General features: G+C 45.6%; 1 protein-coding gene across 7 annotated transcripts in view; it reads left to right on the top strand.

Annotated features, from left to right (window-relative positions):
- The window catches only part of NFATC1 (nuclear factor of activated T cells 1), a 120,679-nt gene that overhangs the window by 13,999 nt on the left and 78,871 nt on the right, over window positions 1–27,809 (top strand). For all 7 annotated transcript variants that reach the window (XM_068931600.1, XM_068931604.1, XM_068931601.1 and 4 more), the window contains exon 3: window positions 5,290–5,449. In XM_068931600.1, coding sequence (XP_068787701.1) covers window positions 5,290–5,449 — 160 coding nt within the window. The remainder of the gene's footprint in view (window positions 1–5,289; window positions 5,450–27,809) is intronic.

Below are 27,809 nucleotides of genomic sequence, written 5' to 3' on the forward strand. Positions count from 1 at the left end.
ATGGATTTTATTTTTACTATTTTTTTTCCCCTCCTCTGTGTTGTGTTTCATGGGCCTTTCAGATGCTCATGGATGTGTGGTGTGTTTTATTGTTATCATCGTTATTATTTTTTAAGAAGTTTTGGTCCAAGGTCGTGAGACAGAGGGCAGCCTTCCTTGGCGGAAGTTCTGATTCTCACATGATTGGAGTTTCTGCAGGTGGAAAATAATCTTAAGTAGGTAGTCTTGAGTGCAGCAACCCCAGATCCGCTGAAGTGCACGTTCAAGGTAAACTGTGTTTTATGGCAAACGAGAGGAAGTTGCTCAGACAAAGCAAGCATCGAGCCATCCGGGCACAAGCCTGTAAGGTGGACACGAGCGGCTGCGGGTCAGTGACTGTCCCCTGGGACTGGTTAGTGTTACCTGAAGAGTGGGGAAGGGTCCACAGGGCCTCTAACCTTTTGCTCTGTCCTGCTAAATTCTTGCCAGGTGGGGTATTTTGGCACTTCACCAAGGTAGGTGGCACGCTTGTGATCACGTTAGACTGACGCAGTGAAAGGCTGAGGTACGCTTGGGAACGTGTCTTGGTAAACTGTTTTTTTTTTGTTTTGCTTTTGTTTTATTTTTTTTAATCTTCAAAATGCTTTCTCCTGCCTGTTTTCCAATTCAATCAAAATGCCCCGTAAGCTGCTTTTAATGCTCCTTCCCTCAACAGCTCATTTTAGCATTGCGTTGTACTAAATCCGGAGCCGAGGTGTGATACAAGCCACCCGTTAACCTCCGTTATTGGGGCAGTAGTTCCTTGTTCTAAGACAACAAGTGAATGATTTCCTATGCAAGTGTGCCTTTGCACGTTAACTTTTAGGACTGTGGTGTTTGGTATTATCTGTGAGCACAACGATGGCTCACGTTTTTAGACTTCCAAGGTGAAGAATTCAGAGGCACTTTATGAGCTCGATAGAGGAGCTACTTGCGCCACGTGCCAACAAAATACGGCCAAGCCGAGGCTGGGGCACAACATCTATTTTAACAGCTCGCAGCCAGATCGCTCAGTCCTCAGACAGGAGGGGCGGAAAAAGATCGCCCCGTGTTTAACTCGTAGGTGAAGTAGAAAGCCACCAGCTAGTGGGGGCCCCTCTATGGATCACCACTGTTTTTTTTGCACAGAGGGATCTTCAACAGACGTTTGCTTTAGTATGAGACGTGGCTAATAGTAATAAATTGTAACCGCATTTGTGTATAGGGCACAGTTGGAACAGGGGCCAGCAAAGTGCCCGGTAAAAGTTTCAGCGATGCTGCGGTTTCTCTCGTTTATGCTTTTATTTCTTATGGCGTGCTCCCGGTTAGGAAAAACGAGCTCAGCGCAGGGCGCTGAGCCTTAGTCACGCTCCTCCTAAGCCTCTCTGTTTTCCGTGGGGTGCTGGAAGGCGCTTGCCACAGGGGCTTGGGGCGGCTATCCTGGGTGGGTGACGGTGGCACGCAGGAAGGCTCGGTCCCCGCGTGAGACCAGCAGTCCTTCTGATGCCTTTGCGCGTAGCCGAGTAGTGAAGGACAGAAACGTTTGCAAATAGCATTTTTCAAGTGGCCTTGGGCATTGAGTAGTATAAACAGTGAAAGTCGAATGGTAATTTAAATCCTAAATGCACAACTGTTCTGTGAAAATGGGGCTTGAACACCTTTGCAAAGTTTACTAGCAGTTTTTGGTTTTGCTTCTTGCCAATCTATATTCTAGTGTGCTGCTTATTTCCCCCCCCCCCCCCCCCGGTGACTTGATAAATCTTTCTGCTAACGGCAGAAGTCAGCCAGACTGGATAATCTGTTTTTGATTTAATCATATTGTGTATCTGGTGTATGCAAAATAAATCACTATTCATCTGTTTTATAATCGGATTTAGGTAGGACTGAGTTATATTGAGTGAGTTCTCGACAGCCTAGCACCAGGTTTTGGAACCTGCCTTGAAACGAGCATCCCTCGTTACAGTGTTTGGAAGGACTGCAGTAAGTTTTTTGCTATGGTGTGGAAGGGAATGGGACAGATTTTCAGATGCTGGAAAATTCAATCTAAGTGAAGTGTACCAATGCGTATTTGATTTGAAGACTGCTGAAAGTTTCTTCTTGCCCCCCGTGGAGGGGCTCTTCTCCCCTCTGTGGGATGCTGGCTAGTTGACGCAGTTTGGGCCCTTTCAAATTGATAAGGGTTTATTTGCAACAACCAGATTTACATTTTAACGCTACACCATTTGCTCAGGGACTTTTTTCCCTTTAACCACGTTTAGCAGCAGGAAATTAAGTGCATGATGAAGATAACCTAACATAGGAAATAGCTCTGACAGCCCCAGCCCATGACACTGTTAAATGCATCACTCTGCTTCCTTTATCAGGAAAACTGCCATTAAATGTCAATTATAATTGGTCAGGTGGTATTTTGGAATTTTGATGATAGATTGCAGGCTAACAGCAAACCATACTTTTATTTTCAGGCTTTATTTGAAAAAGTGAGTTTCATCTCGTAATTGTACTGACACTTTCGGGTGGTTACTTGAAACTTTTTTTTTTTTTTAAGATGTGATTATTGGGCAGTTCCACATATCTTTAAAAAATCCTTTTTCACTTGAGGACTACATACTGCTGGTTGGACTTGTCCTTTTTAATTAAGTGTTAACGATTTTTAATCTGATAGATGTTGTGTCCTCAGAAAAAAGATCCATCAAGTGAGAATTTACTTAAAAGCAGAAACATCTGTTTAAAAATGTGTGCTGATCATCACCAGGAGAGGCACAGCTGTTTTGCTCTGCGCTTTGTCATTTATCATTAGTCAAGTATGGCTCCTCCAGAAGTTGGGGTTTTTTGAGAATTTTTCGGACAAAAGTTTGTGTACGTAATGCACCAGACGGATAATAGTGGCTCTATACAGCGGCCGATTGCCCATGACTTTTAGGTGGTTCTTGTCTCTTTGCAAGGGTTTCATAGCAGCAGAGTGCGCAGGAGGTGCTGATGCCTGTAAAAACTTGCTCAGATGAATTTGCTCCGTCATCGAGGATACCCCACGTGTTGGAGGCTGGAAAGCAAAGCAGCCCCAAACTCGCTGCGTGGCTCGCCGAGGCGTGCCCTTGCTGAGGGCTGGTGCTTAGTGGTTCCAGTTGCCCCCTAAAGGCTCCAACTCACTGTTACTCAACCGAGTAGCAGTGAGATAAAGTCCATAGTGTCCGCTGGGTTTAAGCAGTTGCCACCTGTAGGAAGTAGAAATGAGTTTTAGAAAGCCAGAGCACCACGTTTGTGTAGTGCCTTTCCCATCAGGCAATAGTGTGGCTTCAAGATTTTCTTACAAAAATTGCACGTTTTTGTGATGGTGTCGTGTGTGCGCACAGGCATTCAAATTGCACTCTTCAGTTCGTGGCAAACTTATAAGCAAGCAAAAGAAAAAGATAATCCATGTAGAAAAAATCTTGAGAGCGGTTGGTACCACCTAAAGTCCTGTTTGTGTATGGGTGCACTAGAACGTGCAAGTTAAATAGGCTGGTGATAAAAGGATGAATTAAAAAAAAAATACAGTAGTCTATAGTGTTATACCCTGACCTGAAAAAACTTGTGCAACCTTGCGCACCTCAGCGCTGCAAGATCTCTAGCTCTCAGTCATAGACAAAGGGATGTTTTGGGGCATATGAGGGCTGCAGCGCCTGCAGATTTGCAAAAGTGTCGGGGTAGCGTATGGATCGCTGGGTTGGAAAAATGGAGTATTCAGTCTCCAGCTGAACACGTGCTTGTAATAAAGGCATCCCGTGCAGAAGCTCTTTTGCATCCTTTCCCTCCCTTTAAGCCAGCTCATTTCGGCTGTGGTTCACACTGCTCAAATCCTAGTCGCACCAGGGTTACAGCAGCAAGGCAGAGAGCTGGTGGATCCCAAACAGCCAGCCCTTTTTGCAGGCTCGGGCGAGAACTAATGAGCCCTTTAGCTTCCTCATCCGTGACACACAGGTTGCCAAGCCCTCTGTCCGCAGCAGGTAATCCTAATCTGCGGGACACGTATCACCACTGGTATGCCTGCTACTTCAAAGTGATACGCGGCCTGACGGGGCTGGGAGTGGCGGCTGCTAAAAAGCAGCATAAATCACTGCCGTGACTTCTGCAAACAGCGTTGCCTGGCACTAATGCCTCTGTAAGAGGGAGCATGCAACAGCAGCAACAAAAGGTTTGAGGACCATGATTTTCAGCTCGATCTTCTTCCTCTTCAGGTCGATGGAATAAGTGATAAAGCACTGTGGAAGAGGGCAGGGTAATATGTTACCATTGTGCCATTTCACTGGTTGTAAAAGTGTTTGAAGGGCACTTGGTTAGGAGAATTTACCAAAGGACAGAGTATAGGCTAAACGTAAAATTAATGCTTTCATCGCAAAGCTGTTTGCTTAGATTTTAAAATCAATAAATTGTATCAGGCTCAACACTGTTTTAACAATGTGTGTTCATTTCTTTTTTTTTTTTCCGCTTTTCACCCAGTGTCAGCTTTGCGTTTCTTACAGCCATACTCTCCTGATGGTTGTTTTCAAGTGTGGTTTTACTCTGAAAGTGGGTTTCTAAGAATGACACTTCCCCACCATTGCATGCTGTCAGGTCTGCTTGCTTCTGTGATAGTAATGAGTTTTTAATATTTTTGTAATTGCAGAGTCAATACAGAGCCGGAAGAGTGAGCTGGGTTTTCTTCTGGCTTGTGCGTCATCATTAGTAGGATTTGTAACCAAGTTCTGACTTCAGATCTTTCTTCTTTGGGACACAGGGACTGGAAAAAACCCAGCTTCGCTTTGAGGATCTATGATGCGTTTTCATGTTTGGAAGGAAGCTAGGAAGTGGCGGGTGGGTGGGTGTGTTTGTTCTCCCCCCCCCCCCCCCCATGCAAACTAAGCAGATTTGTTCGACTCCATAGGATTAATCAAATGCAGAACTTCTGCAGAGCTCACTTGGCATTCACTTTCTTAAATTCCTCTGCGACTTTCTGCCTACCTTTGTCCTTTTGATTCAGGAATCAGTACAGGCAGATGTTTGTAAGCTGTGCCTTGAATGTTTTTCCATTTTGTTTACAAATCTGATAGCAGCTGGGCCATCAAATATGCTTGACCCATAAATCTTCATAAAATAACCATTACCTTCTAAATTACTTGTGTCATGACATTATCCATATTGATGAAATTTTAAGTGTAAGATGGTGAAGGATGAACTGCGAAACATGGTCTCTAAAGTAATAGTGTGCTGGATGCTTGTGGTTTGCGATAGTGTACTTGATGTTAATTTTTAATACGTTTTTCCTTTCCATTATAGCCCATCCCTGCCTGCCCTTGATTGGCAGTTGCCATCTCACTCAGGACCTTATGAACTGCGTATCGAAGTGCAGCCGAAATCCCATCACAGAGCTCATTACGAGACGGAAGGAAGCCGAGGGGCTGTGAAGGCATCTGCTGGGGGCCACCCCATCGTGCAGGTACCGAAATGTGTAACGGCAGCAAAGTCTGTTTGCCTTGACCCCACCCTGCTCTGGTGAGCACCCCACTTTTGCAAAACTAAGAAAGTGCCAGGAGATCTTTAATGAGTACTGCCTGTGGGCACGCACACAGAGCGCGCTTTAAACTTGATGGACCAAACCTTTATTACAAGTAAGATGATTTACTCTCTTCCTTTCGTTCTCCTGACGGTTCGCTCGGCAGTTCTGGCGGCGTAAATAAGGCACAAACGCACGTCTGCTTTGTGCGATGCCTGCGTGAAGGTACAACTCGCTAAATGGTTAGCTGGCAACTTGTTACCGCGCACCAATTCGAGCAGGCAGGTTCCAGCCATGCAATTTATGCTGAAATCAGCTGGGGACGTGTCTCAGTATATTCAGTCCTTAGCTTGGGGTTGGGTCTAATCAAAGCTGTGAACGCGTGTCGAAGGGCAGAGCTGTAGGAGTAGTACGGAAGTTTGTTGCCGATTTGGATATCCCAGTGAATTTGGAGGAAAGAAAAGCTTTTTAAGTTTAATCGACACTCTTCTGTTTAGTTCCTTAAATCCTTCCAGCCACTCTGGAAAGTATCTGAGGTCTGAATCCCGTTTCATGAATTCTATTAAGCTTATTTTTTGTATATAAAGTATTTAATTTAATAATGCTGTAAACTGACCCTTAATCCACTTATATGACTAGTCGCATTCATTTTTAAGGGAGTTTTCTCAGGAGCAGGAAGAAAAGATTTAGTTGCTTTAAAAAAGAGTGGGAGAGAGCCAAACTGCACCCACCCCTCCTCGGCTGCTGCTTTTTCACCCAGAAAAGAAAAATTTCACCCAGAAGTTAAAATTTTGGTGCATTCTGTCAAGGTTGTGATCCTATCTGGAGCGGATCCCTGTTTTTTCCGCTTTACTCGTACAGCAAGCTCCGCTGGTGTCAGCGGGACTGCTCCTCCGAGTGAGATGGAGGCTGCATCAGTATTCAAGAGACTTGTTTTTAAATACAGCTCTTCCTGTAGCAACAGCAGCTTTTCCAAAGACTAGGTGACTTGAGGTTGGGTACAGAGCAAGACTGGTATGTGTTTGTTTTTAGTCTCGTTAGCCCACGTGTCGTTTGAAGGAACGATGCAAGTTTGCGATGACGTTCAGCGGGGAATGCCTTTATAGATTTCGTGTGCTGGTGCGACGGCTTAAAAAAGCAAAAGCGAGGGCGAGTTGTCAGAGGCGAGCGCGGCTTGCAGAGAGATAACTCTGCCAAAACTCCTCAGCGACATGGGATTAGGAAAGTGATCTGCTGAAAGACTAAAGGTTTTAGCGGAACATTTGTGAATGATATTAAAGAGGGGTTTGTGGTCAGGCACTTGATGACAATTAATACCTACTCTGGTCGGGGCTGGATGCAAGGAGGTGTAAATGGGGAGGCATCAATCCGTGGTGGCCAGCCTGACGGTTGAAGTTTCCTGAGTGCTTTTGGAAAGACCGAATGTGGTGCCAACGTGTAATTGGACTAAATGTGTCCAGGCATTCTCCCCTGTCATCCCCTGCCCCAGTCTGCCGGGAGTGAGCTTGCCGCTCCAGAAAGACGTAGTGTCAGAAAAGAGAAGAGGAAAGAGGAAAGGGTGGAAGGGCGTTAAAGGAACGGGGAGGAAGCAGCCAATCCTGGCCTTGTCAGCTGACCCCACTGGTTTAATAAAGATTAATGCAGTTTTCAGCCCTTTTATTAGAACCTGAGCATCTTCTTCTCCAAAAGGAAGAAAAAAAGAGAGCGTCAAAAGATGCTTTTTCATACTAACACTTCCACCCCTGCCAGAGTTACCTGTCTGAGGAAATACTCGAGAATTTCTACTGACTTAGGTCAGAGCTGGATAGATGGATGTCAGAAAAGAAAACTCTTAAAAATAGATATCAGGAGGAGAAGGAGATAATCAAGAGGCTAATTAAAGGCGAACCCGCAACTGATACAAGCAGTAAAATGCAGCTCTGAATCAGCACACTTCCAGGTGTTGGGAGTGTTTGGGTCAGAGGTTTGCTTCTGGCCATCCTAATATACAAAGAAGGGCCCAAGCTTCAAAGTTCAAGCCCAGGTATAGGCTCAAGCAGTATGTGGGTGTCTTCAGGTGTGTGAGATTTTTGGATCCGGCTTTTGCCTCTGATATTTCCCAGTATTTTGAATTGTCTTGACTCAGTGAAATCCCTCATAAAACTGTCCTGACCTCTTCCGCTGCCCCTCTGCATTCTGCTTTCCCGTATGGGCAGCCAGGTCTCATGTGGCTACTTGGGGGAAGCTTGTTTAAAATCCTTCCTTTGTAAAGCTCTTTCCCCTTTCCCCCCAACAAGAGGAACATGCAAAAGAGAAGATCTTTTATTCCTCCCATCTCCATTTCTAGCCCCCTCTTGCTAGAATCCTGCTTCCCAAACCAGAGTAAGATTTTCTTGCCCTAATACCCTCAACGTGTCTGTAGGGCCTGCTAACTCAGACGTCTAAGTAATCAATCCAAAAACCGCTTGCCGTTCATGGTACGGTTCTCCAGCAAGGGCTAAATGCAGATTACCAGGAGGTTGCTTTCTCTGCAGCCGGAGCGTGTTTATCTTTTTTTTTTTTTTCTTCCTCCAGGCAGCATGAGCTCCCTCGCTGCTGCTCTATCTCCTCTCGTGGGCGGTGGAGAAGTCCAGCAGCGACTGGGAATTGAAGGCCAACGTGCTGGCAGAGGAGAGCGGCTGTGTAGGAGGGCAGGCGTCTCTCCTGGGTGTGACACTGAGTCCGGGGTTGGAGACCAGTTTTTTCCGTGGCTCTTGTGGCTCCTCCAGCCTCGTGACCTTTTTTTCTGGAGCTGGAGGGGGCTGTGCGTAAAGCTGAAGAGCTTTGTGCTGGGGCTCAGCAACGTGCTGAAGGCACGTCACTGTACAATATTACTCTCCCCTCCCAAGCCTGAAGCAGGGATAGGGTAAGCGGTGCTCAGCATGGCAGTCTGCCCCCCGACCAGCTGCTGGGAGCTGCCGCTCGCTTCTTGCCATCTTTCCGTCATCTGCACGGGTTTGTTTACTGGAGATTCCTGCAGGTTTTCTCCTGGTGGTATTTCACGCCAGCAGGATTTCCTATGGATTTCCTTCTGTGTGATGGCTGCACCCTCCCTTCTGCACTTACGAATGATAATTTTTGAGCATTTAAAGTTGCCTGTGAGGGCTTTTGCTAATGAGTCTTGTAACATAATACTCCTCTCTCGCAATTTTTTTTTTCTTTACCTGTTTGGATGTTTGGCTCCCACAGCAGCCCCAAGCTATCGCTGTTCTTGATTGCTAAACCCCTGGAGAGTGGGACGAGCCGACACACCTAGTGAGCTGAAAGGGCTGCAGAGCATTGGCGAGGCCGAGGCGCCGGGGAGCGGTGCAGCTGAGCTCACGCCTGGCACGGCCTTTTATTCGTTGGCTGGTTGCAGTATTTTGTTAGTTGTAATTGCCTTTGGTGATTTCAGTCTGGGGTACTCTCCCCTCTGAGTCAGAACTGAACCAGGGCCCCAGCTGGTGTCAAAAATCACTAAGCTGCTCTAGCCGTGCCAGATTAGGTTGGAAACTGGGGACTCTCACCACTTTGGGGAGTAAAATCAAGTCTGTTGTTGCTGTGCTGGTACCTAAACTTTTGCAGGAGTTCAAAGTTAGGATCGGGATTTCTCTGAATGAAGTAAGATGCAGGGATGGGTACCCTAGAAAACCTGCAAAGGGGCAAGAGCCACATTTTTTTAGAAGGGGCTCAAGCCACATGTTAAGAGGGGTGAATTGAATTCCAGAGATTTGCATCCAGAATGTCTTAAAAACTTCCTCCATTTGGACCTATTTCTTAATCTTCATTTTAAAAGTGATTATGCACAGTTGCACAAAATAGTGATTACATTCCAGCCAAAGATAGCTCCATTTCAGTTGCAGGTAAGTAATCTAATAGATAAAAGTTTGTGTAGCACTTGGGGATCCCTGGGGAGGGATGGCACCAGATTATAAATATATGGTGTATAGTTATTCTAATTAATAACTCATCTTTGGAATAAGTCAAGTCCTTTGGCTGCTAGAGGTGGAATTTTTACAAGCAGGGTGCGGTTTATCTGTGAGATAAAATCCAAATAGTCAAGAATGTTTAATTAAAGCGTATGAATTACTCCCATAGAAGTCTGGACCGAAGGGTGAAAGAAAATACTCAAATGAGCAGAAAAGGCTAGTAAGCACTTTCAGAAGTCATGCTTATTATTGCAATTTGTACAGGCAAAATATGTCAGGAATTTTCTTCAAGATCAGTCTCAACATGAGGTAGATAAATGGATTAGAAAAGGGGAAGAAAAGGAGTGGTGGGATTTTTCTGTTTTTTATCTAGGTAACACGATGGTAACCAGAATTTGCATAGCTCTTGAAAAAATAGAATAATGTTGAAGATGCACGGAATACTGCCTTGCCTTTCACTGTGTCACGTGTCCTGGAATGAAACGGTAGAGGTGGCTACAGCTTGCATGCTCCAAGAATTTGATCTGAGCCTGTGAATACATGAAAAATCGGAACTCCCTCATTTTATAGGCAGAAAGGTTATTTGTCTGCTGATTTACATAATTAAAATGTTGTCTATGCCAGGAGGCCTGTGCGGAAAAGTCCGATTGTGTTGCTTCTCAACAAGATCTCAACTAGGCACTTCGGGTCGGATTTTCAAAGGCCTTCAGACATATATTCGGATTTACAAAGACACCTGTGTCTAATAAGTATCTAAGTCTTATCCAAAGCAATTGCTGTCTCAGTATTTTTGTACATCCCCGTGCAGTGCCATGTCAACATGATTAGGCACCTGCATGTCTTTGAGAATTGGGTCTTCCCTGACCTTCTTGTGCGCCCTGGTAAGACATGGAGTATGCTACTCTTTGCTTCACGTGAATTAGTTGATTGTGTTGCTTTTGGAGAATGAGCTCAAGTAGCCCAGGACTAGGCTTTGGCTACATGGATCTCCGAGTCCTTCCAACTTCGGGACCTGAGGGCTATGAATGCCCTCTGTATCCCCCTTAACAAATAGAGAGCATTGGATGTGAAACTCTTGTAACGTCAAGAGGTACCAGTCACTTGAAGGGACTGCAAATGCATTCAAATAAGGCTTTTATATTTTAACATCACAATTTCATATAGCACTTCTCATACACGTTGTTTCACAAATAATTGGCAGCGTTAGCATTAGGCAATAGGGTTGCACAGTTACACAAGCAGTATGGGAAGAAATTAAGAGGTAAAGGAAAAGATTGAAAAGAGGTGTTCACAGGTGATGACAGAGAAGAGATGAAGGGATAATGAGCCTGAGAGAAAGGCTCTTCCAGGCAGAGCAGGGCAAGTCCTTCGCAGCGATGCTCTGACAGTGCACAGCAGAAGTGAGCCCATGGTTAATTGTTAAGTGCATAGTATGGGACTTCTCATACTCCTACATTTTGTGTATACGTGTTTTTCTTGGTAGGGGTCCTTGAGTGCTGTGAGTTTGTTTAAAAAGACAAAGCTGCCACCATTACTGGGTAAGTCAGGAAAACTGGAGGAAAAACAGTCCATCGTGGGTCCAACTCATGGCCATCTGACACCTGACAGAGGAGTGGATGTGGAAAAAATCACATTAACGGTTTTCCCCTCCCCTCTCCTGATCTGTCAGAGCAGCGAAAAGGCCATATTCTCGTTAGTAAGCAATGATTCAATTTATCGTGCCACGGTGGACTTCCTCTCTGTGCTGTTTTTAACTTCTTTTTAAAAGACAGCGTCACCCTTTTATCCAGATGGAAATGTAATCCTTTCTTATGGGGAGAGTATAAAGACATTGGCAAGCACCTGTTAGCCAGGTTGCAATTAATAGCACAAAGCCATGCAACCATACAACAAACCAGACAGGGAGCCTACATTTTATAGCCTGATTTTTAGACAGCCGGTACTTCTTAAGAATAAATCTAAGCTGAATGGCTTTCTCACTTCTTGCATCTGTATAGTTAAAGCTAACCTCGAACTAGCAGACAGATAGTCAAAACTGAAAAGTAGAATGATTTGGCAGATGTTTTAAGGCTGCTATTGCTCCTATAAATCCAACAAATGGAGAAAGCCCACTCAAAGCTTTTTATCACAGCTTTTCATCATTAGAAAATCATATTTTGGGAAGGAGGGAGTCTCTCTCTCTCTCTCTCTCTCTCTCTCTTTTTTTTTTCTGATATTTCAATAAAGCCGGTCCCACAAGGTAACGCCATAAGCACAGCCATATAGGCAGCTTATAGCCACCCTTAGAAGGGCCAAGTACAGAGCGGAGCCATTCTGGAAAGCATGTTGCTGTCAGCCAGTTGAGATTTCATGACCCTGAAAATGCAACTTCAGCTCTGATTTATGAACAGTCTTGGGGACAGGCCTCTGCTGTTTGGAACAACAGCCCTTTCCAAATGAAAAATGAAATTTCCACCAGCCAGTGGTTGGGGGATGCACTCCGCTCTTCGTTAAAAATGATCCCTCGCCCACGCCATGTCTGACTGACACACCGCAGTACATATCCCGGCTGTTAGGATGACAACATATTTAATCTGGCTTTCCAGCCTGAAGAATTTAGCACAGCTTCTTAGGTTTGCCTGTAGTCCTATAGTTCAGAATTGTCGGCCCCTAGGAAAGCACAATGCAAAAGTTAGCGTTTTTATTCGGAGGTCAGTATTGCGCTTGCAATGGCCTCTGCATCCTAATGGTGAATAAAGAGGCTTCGTAGCTAGCGCACCTATGAGCCTTGTTATTTCATACATGCCCGCCTTCTGCCTGCGTGCATCTGGTTCTGGTTTTATGCCGCGGTTGTCATTACGTGGGGCAGAGAGCGTCTCTTTATTCTTTGTGCAGCGCTAAGCACCGTTGGGATGCTGGCTGACGGGCTGGGCTGGGCTCTCGAGCTGCTGCAGGAATCCAGCCCAATTGCTTGTAGGGCTGGCCTTCTCCAGGGTAGGTGCTGGAGAGAAGAAGAGCGTATGCTGGTCGGTGGTCTCTGCATGCTGCAGAGGCTGTTCAGCATCTACTGAATACCTCAGCAAGCAATTTCAGCTGGGGAGAAATTTCCCATAGGAAGGAGGGGATGAAAAAAGTTCCCGCTCTCCCACCTTTGCTGTCTCTAGCAATTGTTCTGTTCCCTGGTGCAAGGGAACAATATCAGCCCTCCGTTTTCTTCTTTCTCAGCCTTTCTGCTGAGTGTTTTGAGGCAAGGGAGGCAGTGGCATTGCCAGTGGAGTAGCTTCTTGCTGTCCTTTGGCAGTGATTGATAGTTTGCAGGCCGTGCCATCACTGTTTTGTGGCACCCCTTTTATACAGATGAGTGGATATTTTCCGTCAGGGTTAGACCTAGAAAGGAAGCAGAGGAGTTGTCCTTATCTCTGCCGCTGCTTGCGGAACCTGTCGCTTCTGCTCCTGTTATCCGACTGGTTTTGGTGACTGGCAGCACGTGCACCCTCGATGTTTAGAAACAGTGTGTTGAGAGTCTTTGTAAGACCAAGAAAAACAGAACATAAATGTAGTAGTTCTCCTTTTCTTACGCCTCATTTACTTTGTACTCAAGTCTCCTGCTGCATCCTTCCAGTTGTTTCAGCACGGATGGAGTTTTTCTGAATGCTGTCCGAAAGGGTGATTCATCATTACTTTGCAAGCATACCTCAGAAGAAGTGTGCTGCTGCTCTCCAGGGATGAATCGTAACTCAACCTTGGCAGTTTAAGAGTGCTTTGTTTTCCTTGTCCTTTCCATCCTTTTTTGCCACCTGCTTAATTTGTATTGCCCCTGCTCGATGCCTCTTGCTCGGTCTCCGAGTTTTCTCTGTGAGTTGCCATGCCGCTTTCCCACCAGCAGGCAGGTCCTAAGCGAGAGGTGGGGGAAAAGGTCCCCCCACCCGGTTTGTCTTCATAACTGAATAAAGTGCAAGTGTGTCTGTGGGACTGCATAGTATCTCTCATCTCCCAGAAAGGATTCGGTGGGGGGTGGGGGGGGAGAGAGGAAGTGCATATAATTGGGGATTAAAAAAAAAAAAAAAAGGCCCTTTCCTTGCTGCCTTGTGCTAAGAACATACCTGCCGAAGCTGCAGCAGTCTAGCAAAGGCATTTGTGGTGCCGCTGGTGAGGCTTTGTTGCAAACGTGCTTGCAGAGCTGGATATATTCCTAGTGCCTTTCTTTGTGCTTGCAGTTGAGATTTGTCCAAGCCCAGGAGCCTATAGTGTGATTTGTTCTCTCTCATTCTTCTTTCAAACAGTATTAGAAAGAAATGGTTCAGCTTAAGTTAGACAAGAAGAGAAAAAGAACAGCCAGTGAGATTCCTGAGGGTTTTGGTGCCTGTGGCGGCTTCAAAAATGGTTATAATGTAAAAACAAAAATTGGCAATTGCTTAATTCATGCTCTAATAGATCTCTGTCTTTTGGGAACATTGCTCAAGTGTCTGAGCTATTCATGTTGAAAAATGGCCCCTGCGTCTACACCGTAATTACTCTCTCACAGAGACAACTGGTGGTGTTTTGTGTTCCCCCCCCCACTCCCCCAGTAAATTTGTGGCGGTAGGCACCCTTCCACTGAAAATGCGTGTATCAGGATCACAGAATCGTTTAGGTTGGAAGGGCCCTCTGGAGATCATCTAGTCCAACCTCCCTGCTCAAGCAGGGTCACCTAGAGCATATTGCCCAGGATCACATCCAGACGGGTTTTGAAAATCTCCAGGGAAGGAGACTCCGCTACCTCTCTGGGCAGCCTGCTCCAATGCTCAGTCACCCTCACAGTGAAGAAGTTTTTTCTCGGGATGAACACTTAGAAATGATCAGAGTCACAAAATTAGGCTGCGGTTCTGCAAATTTCACTCAGCTCGAGTAGCTTTTGTTCTGCCTACCAAGGGTCAGGGCGTGAGCTTGCTGCAAACCTTTCATGGTAGCCAAAAGAAGTAACCAGCAATGTTACACCCACAGCTGTCTTTCCCAAGGAAAAATACAGTATGGGTAGATTTTTGCTTGCCTCAAATTACCAAATACCCATTTCTCAATCTGTAATAAGAAAATGATTCTTCCATTGATCTATGGCAGAAATAAGAACAAAAAGCAGCAACCCTCCCCAGCCCGCCTTAGAAATGTCCGCAGATGGACACGTTGTCTTGTGAGGAGCCCCCAAAAATGTTTTGGACCAATTTTTGCTGAATTTTTGAACAGGAAGAGTCCCTGCATGCTCCTGAGGTCAGCTTAGTGGGTTTACTTTGAGCACATGCTTGCGAGTTCGCTCACTCTGAGTTAATTCAGCTATTATTAAGAAAGTAAGACTCGGGCTGATTAAGAGCTTCAGGCCTGGGTTTAAATGAGGTTTAAATAGGGAGGTTCAGCAGATACATGAGGCAGAGCTCTGTGAATGAGCCACAGTTATGGCTTGACTTACTCAGCTGCAGTTTTAGTTACAATTTAGATGATCTACACCAAGGTTACAAATCAGTAAATCTGCTCCAGACTTGTCAGATTATTGCATGTTGACATGCTCCCAAAAGCTGAAATGAAACACAGTTAAAATTAAAATGCAGCTTTACCAAAAGCCAGATGCTTCATTATGAGCTGTGCTAACCTACCTGCCAAATACTGCTAACCTGCATGAGGCAAGTGATTAATTTTTTACAAGTCTGCTTCAGCAACTAGACATCTGTCCTCTATTCCTAAAGTAATATCTCAGGGCAATTGATTTTTTTTTTTCTTCCTTAGTACTCCAAATTGTATAAAGCATATACATAATGAAAATTACATAGTGTGGTTTCTATGTGAAGGTATACTGGGGCCAGGTCATATTTCAGATCACTTTTACACCAGGGTAAGTCCATTGGAATAATTTCTGATTTATACTTTAGTATTTTTACAGGTAAGAAGAGTAGAATCATATCCATAATGTACATTGCAATCTGGAATGTCAGTGTATGTGTCTATAATATAGATTTTCTGTTTTAATCAGTCATTGTTCCAACTAGCAAACTGAATCAGTGGAAAATATGGGTGTCAAATTACTCAGTTGCTCTCTGGAAGTACATTGCAGCTTTCATTATGAACAAGGGTTTATAATTTCTCTCATGGTAAAGAATAGCTTTAGAGATCTTCTTTGATATGTGCCGTGAAAGAGAGATGATCCATTACAGCATCTGCTGTATAAATACACATAAGGAAAGTATGTTATATGCTGTCAGTGCAGTGAAATCACATAAACTTTCCCCTCCCTCCACATGTTTAAGAAATAATTCAGCAAGAGTTGCATGTTTTCACTGAAACGATTGAAAAGGACTAGTGATCAATTTACTTGCACGTGGTAAAAATAACACAGGTTGCAGACAGATTTGTAATACGGTTTTTAAACACCTGTTTTTAATGTTTCAATACCCAATAAAACTAGGAAACTGCTGCTTTTGGTTTGCATACAGACATTATGTGCATTAGGGTTTAAAAGTCTACTCTGTATGTTTCAAACCAAGCCCCATTCAAAGCAGTACACGACGCGGAGAGTGGCAGCGTGGCTGCGTTACTGGGGGATCCTCACTCCCCAGCGCCGAAGTCCGCGTCAGAGAGTTTTACTCTTTCGGCACTGATAACACGGTGGTACTGCCACGTGCTAATCCCACTGAAGTCGACAGCAAAAATCCCATAGTCTTCACCACAAAGAGAAATGTCTCCCTTACCATTTGCAATCCTATTCGTGCAAAAATACTGCTGTTACAGTTTTGTGTAGCATAAGGAGAAAAAGTGTAAAAGAGCTTGAGCGAACTGCAGTGCAGCGGAGCACTCGAGCACATCCTTACAGTCTAAGAAAGTGGAATTAAATGTTGGACAGGTGCTTAAGTTTCCTACCAAACAAGGATGCATTGATCAGCTGGCACTTAGTTGTGTTATTTATTGTTGCTGAGGTTACTCAGCTGTGAAGTATGGACTGATGCACTTTCCCCGTCTTGCACGAGTGCTGTAAGAGACTGGGTGTCACGCGTGAGCACGTGTGGCGGTCAGCTGCCTGCAAATGCTCTGGGAAAGGGCAGAGAGTTGCAGAATCTGGGCTCCGTTCTTGCAAATCTCTTTGCTTCTTTTGAGGAGTTTCATTGCATTTTCCTCCTTCAAAGATCACTTACTTTGGGCATCAGTTGCAGGGTTCCCTCCATGCGTTACTGATTTCTTTCTGATGATTTTGAGGTGAATGCTGCTAACTGGATCCTCCTCTTCCTCTGTCTCTAGCCTGGCTCCCCTAGATTTTGAGATCCACTAGGGTGATTACATCTCATTTCTAGTTCTGTCACCGTTGCGTGGACCTGCTTGCCTCTCCACGCATGAAGTCGCTGTGTCGTTGAGGCTGTAACTGGTGTGCTTGATACCCAAGCAGGTGTTAGGATTGCTATAGCCAAACTTGCCCTCGCTTTCTTCTGTCTTTGGGCAAACTGTACCATTCTCGGTGTCATTTAAATCTGTAACTTAGAGCTGTCATTTAAGTCTGTTATGTTTGTAGCAGGTTCTAGACCCCATGCCTGCATCAAAATGGTAATATCAGCATAGTGTGTCTTCTATAGGAGATGGGTATCCATCTTCGCTGTGCACAGCAAACCACGTGTTCCCGTCCCCTTGGCTCTCTGCCTGTGAAGGGACAGTGGCTACGGTTTGGGAAGCCCACAGCATATAGTGGCTCTCTGAATAGGTAAATAAATAGAAGGAAGTGGGTCAGAAGGGAGATCACCTTTCATTTCTGGAGAGCCGCTCCGATCTGCTCCGTGCGTGAAACCCTACCCCAGGCCAGGAGCAAAGCGTTGCTTTGGCGTTTTCATCCACTTCTTACAGCGTCCATCCGAGCCTACCGCTCGATTCAACACAGCCCCGCGAGGGACCGGTGCCCGAGACGGTTGCGGCGCGTCTGGATTAAGTGGCGCTATGTGGAAAAGCTTGCGAAACGTCTGCCCAGCTTCGCCTCGGGCTGGGGCTATCAGCTCCTTAGCTGTCCCGCGCGTGTAAATCGGTGCACGCGCTTCGCTTACCCGCTCTGGAGGGGCACAGAGGGAAAGGGCTGCGAGGCCGTAGCCCGGGTGAGGCTGGCTGCCACCAAAGCAAGCGTCAGCGGCCGGGTGGCACCCGCGGGCCGGACGCCCCTCGGCCCCGCTCCCAGCCCTCCTCCCGGCGGGTCCTCGCCCGGCGCCTGGTTGCAATGCCTTCCGTGGAAATAACTTCAATATGTTTGTTTCTGTGATGCCGGGCCCTGCGTTGTTTGACTCGAAAGCTGCCTGACTGGGGTTTTAGAGGGTGGCTGTACATGCACAAACACTAGCATGATTTTGTTTTGGGGGGTTTTTTTGGTTTTTTTTTTTCCCCCTCTCTTCTTCCTTGGTGGAAAGTAGGAGATTCGCAGCATGTTTTCAATTAGAATGGCTCATTTAGGGTTTCACTGCAGTGTGTTCTTTACTTGAAAGATAATTTAATTTTCTTTGTTTTGGAAGATTTTCGTGCTTGTCTGTGTGAAATGTCTTTATTTACTGTGCCTCATTGTGCTTTGTGCATAGCTTTGATGGTGAGTAGAGTCAAAAACAAAAACTTCCCTGGGCTGTATTATTTTCCACCTGCTGTGGCTTTTAATACAGTCTCACTGCTGTATATGTGCCGAGTGCCTGGATTTCTAGAAGAAAAATACAGCAGGGCGAATTGGCAGAGCGTTCAGAGTTAGATTTAGCTCTAAAACTCTCATTGAGTTGAAGAGGAGCAACGTGTCTAAAACTCTGTGAAGAGCTGAAGAAGTGCAACTGGTATGGGTTGGCTCTTCGTTACACAGTGCCTATGCGTCATAGCTCCTGTTCTGCAATAACAGAATATTACTGACTCTGGAATCAAGCGTAGTTCCTGAATGTAGGTTAAAGAACATTATTGGATATAAAATGGTATATGGTAATAGAATACTGCGCGGACTCCACCCATCGCGGCAAATAAGAGCTGCCAGGGACAAACAAATTTAGACCGCAACTTGCAGGCACATGTGCTAGAACCTAGGTACACAAGTAATCTCAAGCACATGTCCTGAACACATCAAAGCCTCATTTTCTAATCCCTCCCGGTTGTGAGGAAAACCTTAAAGTATGTGAACTGTCATAGCCCCACTGCTGGCTGCAAGAGCAGTAGGTTGAAATGTAGGCAGGTTTAAGAGTTTTTTGTAAAGAGCGAGACGATGCAGCAGGGATGCGATTGCTAAATTATGGCTCTTTATTTTGCTAATGTAAATGAAGCCCCTGAAACTTGCAGTCCGGATAGTTTCTAGACCTGCAGTTGCTCTAATCACGGTGCAGCATTAACCTCGAAGCCTAGTGATAACAGCAAATATTTTTAGCAAAACCGTTTGATGAGTAAAAGCATTCTTGCGCTCCTCCAGTCTTTAATAAAAGGAAAGGAAAAATAAATCTGGTCTTTAACCAGGTCTCTCCAGTTGTGAGCCCAGTGGTCTTTTCCTTTTCATATTAGAAAGGTATGTGAGGTAAGTTTGCGTTTAATGTAACGGCAACCTCTTCAGTGAGAGGGCGGTTTTATTAGTCCTGCCTTGAATATGGGGAAAGCTGAGAGAGAGGGAGGCAGAGGGCCTTGTGCGCTCCCAGCAAGGCTGTAGTGGGGCTGGTAATAGTCTCGCAGGCTTGACCAAATGATCCCCTTCCGTTGCTGTCGCAGCTAGATCCGGGATACGTAAGGCCGGTAAAAATCAGCATGGAGAAACTGAAGCCCTGAAGTTAAGCTGAGATAAAGCTGACTTTGACCTTTCCTTCCAGGAGTGCAAAGAGTTGCAAAATACCACGTTGAAGTTAATAGGCTGGTTGGTACCTCTGCTTTGAAAAGGTGCATGTGTAAAATGCATGGCAGTGAAGGAGCAAGCGTTGGGTTTAGAGAAGACTGTGCCACAGCGAGGATCTGCTATAAAAGCTTTCCTGTGTCTCTCTCTGGGTTAAGTTCCGTGTACTGCTCTTGCAGCACTGCCTTGGGTTTGTGAGACTCATGCTTTAAACTGTGCCTGGGATTCCTCGCAGGGGCAATTCTCTGTAGGGTTGATTTGACTGAGCATAGATGTCTGCAACTGAGCTCATTGCCTTAGTTTCCCTTTATAATCGGCAGAGAGCTTTTCAATATAGAGTTTAGGGAGCAATTCATTTTATGCTGGTGTGGAAACGTGGGGTAGCTCGGAGAAGGCCCTCAAAGTGCTTATTTCGTCCTGGGAGCTGTGAAGCCAGCCGCAGTGGCTAGGCACTGTTGCTGTCCAGCTTGTCAGTGTTAACAGTAGGGGAGATGAATCGCCTGCCTCTGTCTCTGCCTGTCTTTGGTGTGATGCATTATAAGAATTATTTATCACTGACCCAGCCGACGTTGAGATCTTACCAGTTAGCTAGGGCTGAGATCCAGCTCTTAGGTTAGATATCCAAGTAAAACTTGAGTAGGCTGTGGAAGGAGTGCTGGCTTTGAAGAATTCGGCATTGTTATCTGTGACTTAACCCGTGGCTGATCCTCATGTTGGAAGTCCACGGGTTGATATAGATACTGACTTAGTTGAGAGGTAAAAACGCAGGTCCTGGTCACCTGCAGTCATTATATCTGCCTTTGTACGAGCAAGCGTCAGCCTCGGCGTCCTCCTCAATTTCCCGTTGTGTAATCACATCCAGTCTCCCAGGACACCCCAGCGGTGTCAGTGAGATAGTATATCCTCCTTTACATCGCCACCAGAGCCCCTGCAAGGTGCTTTGGTGAATAGTAATCAGTTACTACACTCCATCTAAAGGTAGCTATATTTCTGCGGTGGGTTAAATGATTCCTTGATACGTATTTGTTTCTTCTAGAAAAAACAAGTATTTTACCTTAGAAAGATGTGAAAATATTAGCAGGACCTAGATGTTTTCAGATACACACACGCACACATACGCAAACGTTTAAGTGCACGGTATTTTGGGAAGCATAGGTACAGCACCCAAAAAGAATCTAAAAGATTTTTAAGCGTAGAGGAAGTTGCCCAAAACCCAATGCCCAAAGGTCTGTAGCAGTTTGCCTGCTTATATACCAGTGTAAACTGATACACTAACTGCTGCAAGGTCTCATCCATTTAAAGCAGCAGATAATCTGCTCTGTAATGCTTTTGCTGGCAAGTTCTGCCATTAACATTTGCAGCGTTTTATTTGGCCATCTTATTAGCTTTAGACATGGTTGGTGTATTAGCTTGTCAGTATTTGACTGAAACTTTAGTGCAACAGCTATTGCTAAATAATGTTACTCAACTTGACAATGCTTAGAATAATTATCTGAAAATAGTCCATGTATCTTGAGAAAGTTTGTCTAGAAGTCTTTAACACCTATTTTATTTACTAACTGCTGGAGACACAGGCCTTTCAGTTCATTTGAACCCTTGTTGCCTGTTGGGTAGAGCTGTCCACACTGTGCTCGTAAAGAATCTGATCTATTGCATGCCTTTTTTTAAAATTCTGTTCTCAAAATTCAAAGGCCAAAAGACTACACCCCTTTCCTTAAGGGTGTAAATGAAACCATTTCATTAAAGGTGTTGGTAAAACAGGTAACATCAGTCAATGGCATCACCGTTTCTCTCAAACAGTTCAGAATATGGAATCCAGTTATTCTGAAATTTTCAGTTTAATCAGGCATTTTTGGAGGTCAAACCCCTGAAACTGAGTTATAATATATACCTGACCTATTTTTATTGCTGCATTAAGATGCTTTCCATGGAAGGCATGCTCTCAAATAAAACTGCAAAAATAATCAGAGCTCTAGAAGCGGGTGGATCGAAGGTGACTTAGGGAAGGAGACTAGGACCAGAAGTAGGCAGTGATCTGATAAAACACCCTTCCCTTTTTGTACTTTGAGAGACCCATGTCACAAATAGGATGTGCGTGAGTGTTGTGTATATGGTGAAAGCACTTTGGTACCTTTTTGGCGATTGAGCAAATAGAAGCAGAACTTGCCTTGAAGAACACGGGCATGCAGATAACACTTGTCAGACTCTAAAGAACTAGGGAGTTGCATTAATCTGTGCTATTCCTTCAGGAATCCAGTTATAAATTACCTGCTAGGATTAGAGTCAAAGGGTTTGGAAATGCTGTACTTTTCACAGCAGAGAAAGGGTTCCTATACCACATAGCGCAGTTACTGCTTTTATTTTATTTTATAAGAAGGCTGAAGCACAAATTGGTTAAACATAGGGCAGGCTGGAAATATGTAAAACTTGTTACGCAGTTTTCTCTGCTCTGATCCAGTAATGTGTCTGTGATCAAGCAAAACCTATCTGGCGTGGCTGGGGATAGGAACTTTGTCACCCTATGCTTATCTCTGCTCCTTTAACCACCAAGTCATCCTCATTCTGGACTTCTGTAAATATGCATTAAAATGCATCCCTTCTTTAATTCGTTCCTACATAGATAAAATGAACAGAGGTACTGTGAAATTTGGAAGGCATCAGTAATCTTGTGATTCACAGAAGCAGCAAGGCGGTTTATTTCAGCCCTTCAGACAACCTCCCGTCCCGCTCCCCCCTTTCCCCAAACACAAAAAGCAGTCATGACGGGCTTGACTCATGGACTGTCTGATTATAATAAGTCCCACTTGGGACATACAACTTCATAGCCTGCTGGTGCGCTACGTGCTTTGTCTGCTTCTGTCATTGGGTTTTCAGTTCCTGCGCTGTGCTGTGGCCTTTGACTCGAACTGCTAATTAAATAGTAAGACGTCTTACATAAGAATTATTTTGTCCTTTAAAAGGAATTCTTGGCAAATCAGTTAAAGCGCAATGACAAATTAAAAGTTGAAAATGTATTTATAGTAATTTTCATGGCAACGGAACATTAAGTCCAATATTCATATGATGAATATGGCTCAGTATTTATAGCTCTCCAAATATTTACAGAGATAAAGCCTTTAAACATAGCTTCAGCTTTCTGTCTTCAGTAGTAGTTTAAATAAATGTCATTGGCACAGGGGGTAAAATTTAGGCAGAAAGCAACCAGTTCTGGTCTAATATTGTCTTATTGGCCTCGCTGAACCTCAGATGTGTTCTACCTAGGATTGTGTTGCCCCTGCCACTCATGAACCAGGGTGCCTCTTGGTGTGTGGGAAAACCACTTAAAAGCTTTGACTCTTAAACGTATAGCCCCTGGGGGTAGCTGGGTGCGCCTTTGCCCCGGACTTGCAAGAGTGGGAATTCCAATGCACGTGCTGACCGCAGCGCTAGTGAGTAACCGAGTTACAGTGAGGTAGTCAGGGGGTCTCAGGTTTGGAAAAGTCACTGAGAAATATCGGCAGCAACACCAAGTCTGCTGCTGTGCCGTCTCTTGGATGGGCACCGCCCCCCGCCTTGAGAAGACAGCAGTGTAATAAGGGCGTAAAGCCCTTCCTGCCTGGGCTGAAGGCACCTGATACACGGCTGAGGATCTCAGGCCAATTTATGCTAATGCACAAACATGAACTTTTTTAATATGAGCGATGCATAAATGGCATGATGAAATGCCTGTTTACAAGTATAAACTTGCCTGGGGTATCTGCCTAAGAATATATAAAAAATTCCTGTTGCAGTAGTCCTGTCCCCATCCCCCTCCTCCTTTTTTTATTGTACTATTACATGGGCCATGGGTATAGCTGTCCAAAGTGAAAGCTGTTAAGGAAGCTGAAGGAAAGAGTTGGAGTGGAAGCCAAGTAAATCGACAGATAGGGTAGTTTCAGGATATAGCAATGAAAATGGGAGAACTTTTTTGCAGTGGGCTCCCCCTGCTCCCCAAAGCCTTAATGTTGCTAGGTTTTGTTTTATCTTCTTCGAGCAAGGTACCCGCAGAGAGGTCTGACCTGTGAGTGATGCCAGTGACTTCAGCCAAGCGCGGTACAGTTTAGACGGTGCAGACTCAGGCTCTGTCCTGTTCCCGTTGGCGACCTGAGCAGAAGCGCCAGGCCCGGGTGTTTAAGCTGAGTGCCCCCTTTTCTGTTGTCAAAGTGAGTCTATTTAATCGCAATTTGAAAGTCTCCCATGCTTTATCTTTGTACAGCTGTGGATCACGTCCAAATGAAAATGTACACGGCCTGCTAGGGTGGAAAGCCCCAAAGGTCGTGTGTGGTGGACATGCTGCTGGCCAGGTGATCCAGGGGAAAGGTGGACCTCCTGCTTGCGTACCGGCTGCTGCCCCCCGTGGGGGGCCGCAGGGCTGCTCGTGAAGAGGATGGCATCCCCAAATAGGCCAACCTAGCCTTGATACCCCCTCTGTTGCCTCTGCAGGAATGGCTCGCCCTGTCCCTCGCCCTCTAGAGGCTGTGTGGAGGTTTTGAAAGCTCCCACAGCTGCCCAGCTAGGTAAGCCCCTCGGAGATGGGCTGGATAGCTAGAAACGGGGAGCGACATCTCCTCGGTCTCGTGGTAGAAGATGGCCTTCCGCTTCGCCATCGCTGTGTGCTGAGTGTAAGAACAGCAGTGTTTTTGGGTGTCTGAGTGAATAAGGTGCCCAGGACTTGAAGAACTCACTCTGTTAGGTAAGTCAGCAAGGAGTAGCCCCTTTTCTGGTGGGCATCGTTCTCGTAAGTGTAACGCTTTTAAGGAAGAGTCCAAGTTGAATTGGTTTCTGTGCACATCTATTTCTGAGGAGGAAAATCCTTCCTAGAAATAGGGAGCAGCTTCTTGTGGCTGTTTAGGCAAGGAGATTTCATGGCTGTGCTGAGAGCCAGCAGCCACGAAGGCTGTTTTTCCCTGGACAGAGACCTAAATGCCTTGTGAGCCAGTGACTGAGTGCACAGCATCTCTATTACATTAAGATTAATAATTCCTCACAGCGTATTTGCAGCTGGAAGTTTTATATAGCTCTTTATTCATCCTGATGGGAACAGCTGCTCTTTTGCTGCACTGTCAAAGTAAAGTCCAAGTGGCAGCACTAGAAAGTGCCACATAAAACACGCTCCTGCTGCTTTCCATTCACTGCTTCTCCCGTCCAGCTCTCGCCCTCTGCCCAGACTTAGCCCTTTGCAGGAGGAAGCCATCTTATTTTTATTTGCGGACCAGCTCTAACCACCTTTGGATCTTAAAACGGAGTTTGAGCGAATCCAAGGCAAATGTGTTTTAGCAAGGAAAAATAAATCTTGAAGGCGGCACAGAAACTGTAGGAATTCCTGTTGAATTTCTACTTGAAGTAAGAGAGGGACTGAGAGATAGCGTTTCAGTTACGTAATACAGGGCATAAATTACGTTTTGGGTAACTGTGTTAGATAAAATTCAGCAGAAGTTATCCTGGCCAGAGGGTAACCTCAGCTGTTTTAAAGCGGTGATTTTTCCTTTTCTTAACTCCGAAATCTGCTCGCTTTGCTGTTTTGGATAATGGACACTCCTCTCTTTTTGGCTTATGCCCTCGCCAGAGATCACAGTCCGTCCGAGCTGCCCAAGTTTTAGCACCCTCCTCCGCCCCAAAAAAGAAAAGAATCGGCAGGGACAAGCGGTCTTGAGCCTAGGCGGCACCGCCGCGGCCCCGGGGGGGTCCTGCCCAACCCCCTGCTGTCACCGCGCCGGGGACAGGCGGCCGAAGGTGCTCTTGGTCACGTCGGCGGGGGTGCCCCTCCTCGCCACCTGCGCTCCCAGGCCGGTGCCTAAAACCCGTTTTGTAATGCAGGCTGCAGCTGCCGGTTAACTGGCCCTTGCCTCCCTTGGGGAGCGCCTTGCACCTGCTGGTTTGCAAGAGAAGCTCCAGGTTTTGATTTTAAACAGAGAAGTCTGGGCTATTTTAAGGCCTGCTTACTTAATAAGCCATCTCCCGTGGCACTTCGTATGAGCGGAGGGAGGCTATTAAGCGCAAGATCTCTGGCGCGGAGTGAAGAGCCCCTAAAATGCCCCGTTCTACGCCGGAGGCTCTGGGCGCCCGAGGGTGGGGGCTTTTTTGCCTCAAGCCTACCCTAGTAAAGGGATTCACAGTCCATCCTGGGGTGGGTACGTGCAGCAGATGAACAGGACTGTCTTTCACATTTGCGTTTTCTGGAGTCGTAGGTTCGTGGCTTCCTGGCTATTGAGGGGAAGGCGCTTTGGCAGCTTTCCCCGGGGGGAAGCTGAGGCAGGGGTGTTAAGTGACTTGCCCAGGTGGAGGTCAGGCAGGATCTGCCTCGGCAGTAGCACAAGAATAGATCCCCTGGTCTCCTGACCGCCGCGTCGGTGCCTTTGATTCACGTGGCGGTCAGTGCCCGCAAGACCCGCTTTCTCCCCTCTTCCCGTTTAAATCCATGATGCAACAGCTTGCCTCTCCGAGTACCTTTACGGGGTAGCTAAAAGTAATTTGTTTTCTTAAAAATCAGATCGATGATCCTATTTTTATTCGTGCTTGGCGTTCTCAGCGAAAACCAATACTTGAAATGTTTACACACTTTCCATATAGTTTAAACAGCTTGATCTTCAATTTGTTTTTAAAAAATCAAGACGCTGAGCACTCACTGATGTTATTTTTTTGAGGTCATGTATCAGGCACATTTTTAAAACATGACAAATTGTTTCATTTTATCATTCATCATACTGTTAAAAAAAAAAAAAAAACCTAGTGGTTCAGAAAGATTGCAGTAAATCTGCTCTGTGCGTACCTCCTGAAGCTTTGGCTTAAAGAGACAAGCAGCAATTACTTTGAAGATTTTACATTTTATCCTGTTCCACCTCTTTAAAAACATTTAGGAATTACATTTCAAAACATGGATGAGGAAAAAGAAGCCTCCTTCCATCAAACTGGATATTTACCCTTATTGATGATTTTCTCCAGACTGATGCTCCAACTCAGTTTATTCCTTGAATAGCCCTAAATATTCAACTGGAGCAGATTGAAGTGTAAGGCACTGCTGAGTGTAAGCTCTCTGGTACCTGCTATAAGCAGTATGGTCATGAATTATATGGCTGGGGAAGAAAATGTGGATATTGTGATTACTATTTTTAGAGACATAAATGGATTTATTTACTTTTTTTTTTTTTAATTAGGTACCCTCCGTACAAAGAACAGGCGCACACATTTATAGATGTATTGCTGATACAGACATTACATATGGATTTTTTTGCACGCCATTATCATTAAGGACGTGGCACCTAGTAGCCTGGAGAGTCTCCAGCACAAGCTGCTGACTATTTTAGAGGAAGGATATTGAGTCTCTGGCCCTGCCCCACTTTGATATCAGTGGGAGCTCTGCCCTGCGTTCACTGGGATGGGCTAAGCCCTAAATCAGCAGCTACGTTCCCTCAGTGCATTTACAGAGCCAGTCTGGAGGGATGCGCTGTTTCCTGGTGAGGTTCCTGTGAAAAATAAGTATGGGGGTTTCCAAAGCCTTTTCCCAGAACTCCCCGTAAGTACACGAGAAAGTTATTCTGTAGCATGGCTCACTTTTTTCCTGACAGCTTTGGGTGCAGACCGGAGTGTCTGGCTGGCACATCTGGCCGCGGCGGCTGCGGGGGCTCCCTTCAGAATGGGACCGTTTGGTGGGTTACGCGCTGGAGCCTGCTCCCGCACAGAGGGCTCCTTGTTATGACAGGTAGCTTTCTGAGCATTTCAACAGATGCTTTAACATGCCAAAAGCATGAAGAGCTAGGAAGGAAAAAACGCAGGCTCTTTCAACTGCCTTTCTTAAAATAAGTGTTGTGACTTCAGTAACAGAAGTTTTCCTCGCAGTCTTTGGAACAGCCACCGTTGCTGAAGTAGCGTGTGAGATACTGGACGGGACGCAACGTTTGCAGAAATTCTGCAAAATTCAGTAGCTAGTGAGGTTTGGTTTTTGTTTCTAACGCTCGTGTTAAAAACATCTCGGCCCCTTTCTGCTCGTAGTTTTCCAAGGCTGTTCAGTTCTGATTGGTTGCTTAAATTCTGTAGGTTTGCACCAAGTGCATGGTTCGCATCCAGACAGGTACGCCCTACGGTTGGGTATGCTCGCTTCTGAGAGTTTACCGTGGAGCGCGGACTAAGGCAAACACTAGCTCGCTATCCAGCGATGCTCTTGAGGCGAGCCGGCGTTGTTTTCCTCGTGCTTTGCTGGCTGTCAGGGGAACACCCCTTGGCACGCCGCGCCGCGGTGCCCGAACGTGCTGGAACATCGAGCCTCGCTTCGCTGCGTGCCGGCGAGGCTGGGGTTTACTTTGGCACCGCGTGTCAAGATGAGCATCAATGCGTTAGTGAAAATCAAGATGTGTCAGTGAGAGCGAGTGTTGGGAAAGTGATGACGGAGAGGTTTAGGAATTCCAAAGAAAGCCCCGTTTGGTAAAGTAATCGCCCCGCCAGTGCAGTCTTTTTCTCGCTCTTGCATAAAATGATGTAAGGTAACAAAGAGCTTAACTGCGATCAGTCCTATTCTGCTATTAATTACCGGTGACTGCATTGCTTTTGATAGAAT

This window comes from Struthio camelus, chromosome 2, assembly GCF_040807025.1.
Source record: "Struthio camelus isolate bStrCam1 chromosome 2, bStrCam1.hap1, whole genome shotgun sequence".
NCBI lineage: Eukaryota > Metazoa > Chordata > Aves > Struthioniformes > Struthionidae > Struthio > Struthio camelus.